We start from the raw sequence: 668 nt of genomic DNA, 5'->3' as shown, positions 1-668 counted from the left end.
TACTTGTACGACAGAAGTATATATATATATATATATATATATATATATATATATATATATAATATAAAATAAAAAAGATACACTGATTTATGTAAAATTCATAATTAATTTATAATAGATTCATACTTGAAATTCAAGTCCATATATAACGGGAGTATCGTTATCCATTTCTGAAAGTATTGTGTTTCACCATACAAAGTATATTACACTTTATCAAGAAATGCGTGTTAATTTTCCAGACAGATAGAGCAATAGTAATCTTTGCAGATGGTAAACATTGTGTCTAATATCTATGAAGATAGCTAGATAAGAATTTAAATTTCATTTCATATTTTTACTAATGTCTAGACATCCAGATACACACGATTCAGTTAAAAAAATCATTGTTCCAAGTAAAAAAATAATTCTCCAAGAATGTAGACATCAATGTAGTCGCAGTTCTGTGATAGCGGATAATTAAACATTTAATTAAAAGTAAAAACACTTAGACGTCAAGGATATCACGATATGTCGTAAACTGACATGACATCGATTTCAATATAATGCCGTGTTCACCGGCCTTGTTCAAACGCAAAATGCGAGAAGACTGTCCTATATCTCTTTCTACTAATGTAGGTAAAACTTTAATCTCATAATCAATTATTTTTTATTCTTTTCTAATTTTTAAA

The 668-nt window shown here is 26.8% G+C and overlaps 1 protein-coding gene across 1 annotated transcript in view; it reads right to left on the bottom strand.

Moving 5' to 3' along the window:
* The window catches only part of LOC105625588 (protein TSSC1), a 1803-nt gene extending 1635 nt beyond the window's left edge, over positions 1-168 (bottom strand). Inside the window, exon 1 of the mRNA XM_012206910.1 lies at positions 127-168. Within this exon, the coding sequence (XP_012062300.1) occupies positions 127-168 (42 nt within the window). The remainder of the gene's footprint in view (positions 1-126) is intronic.
* Positions 169-668: the final 500 nt, after the last annotated feature.

This window comes from Atta cephalotes (genome assembly GCF_000143395.1).
Source record: "Atta cephalotes unplaced genomic scaffold scaffold00003, whole genome shotgun sequence".
Classification (NCBI taxonomy): Eukaryota; Metazoa; Arthropoda; class Insecta; order Hymenoptera; family Formicidae; genus Atta; species Atta cephalotes.
This window is presented reverse-complemented; position numbering and strand designations above follow the sequence as displayed.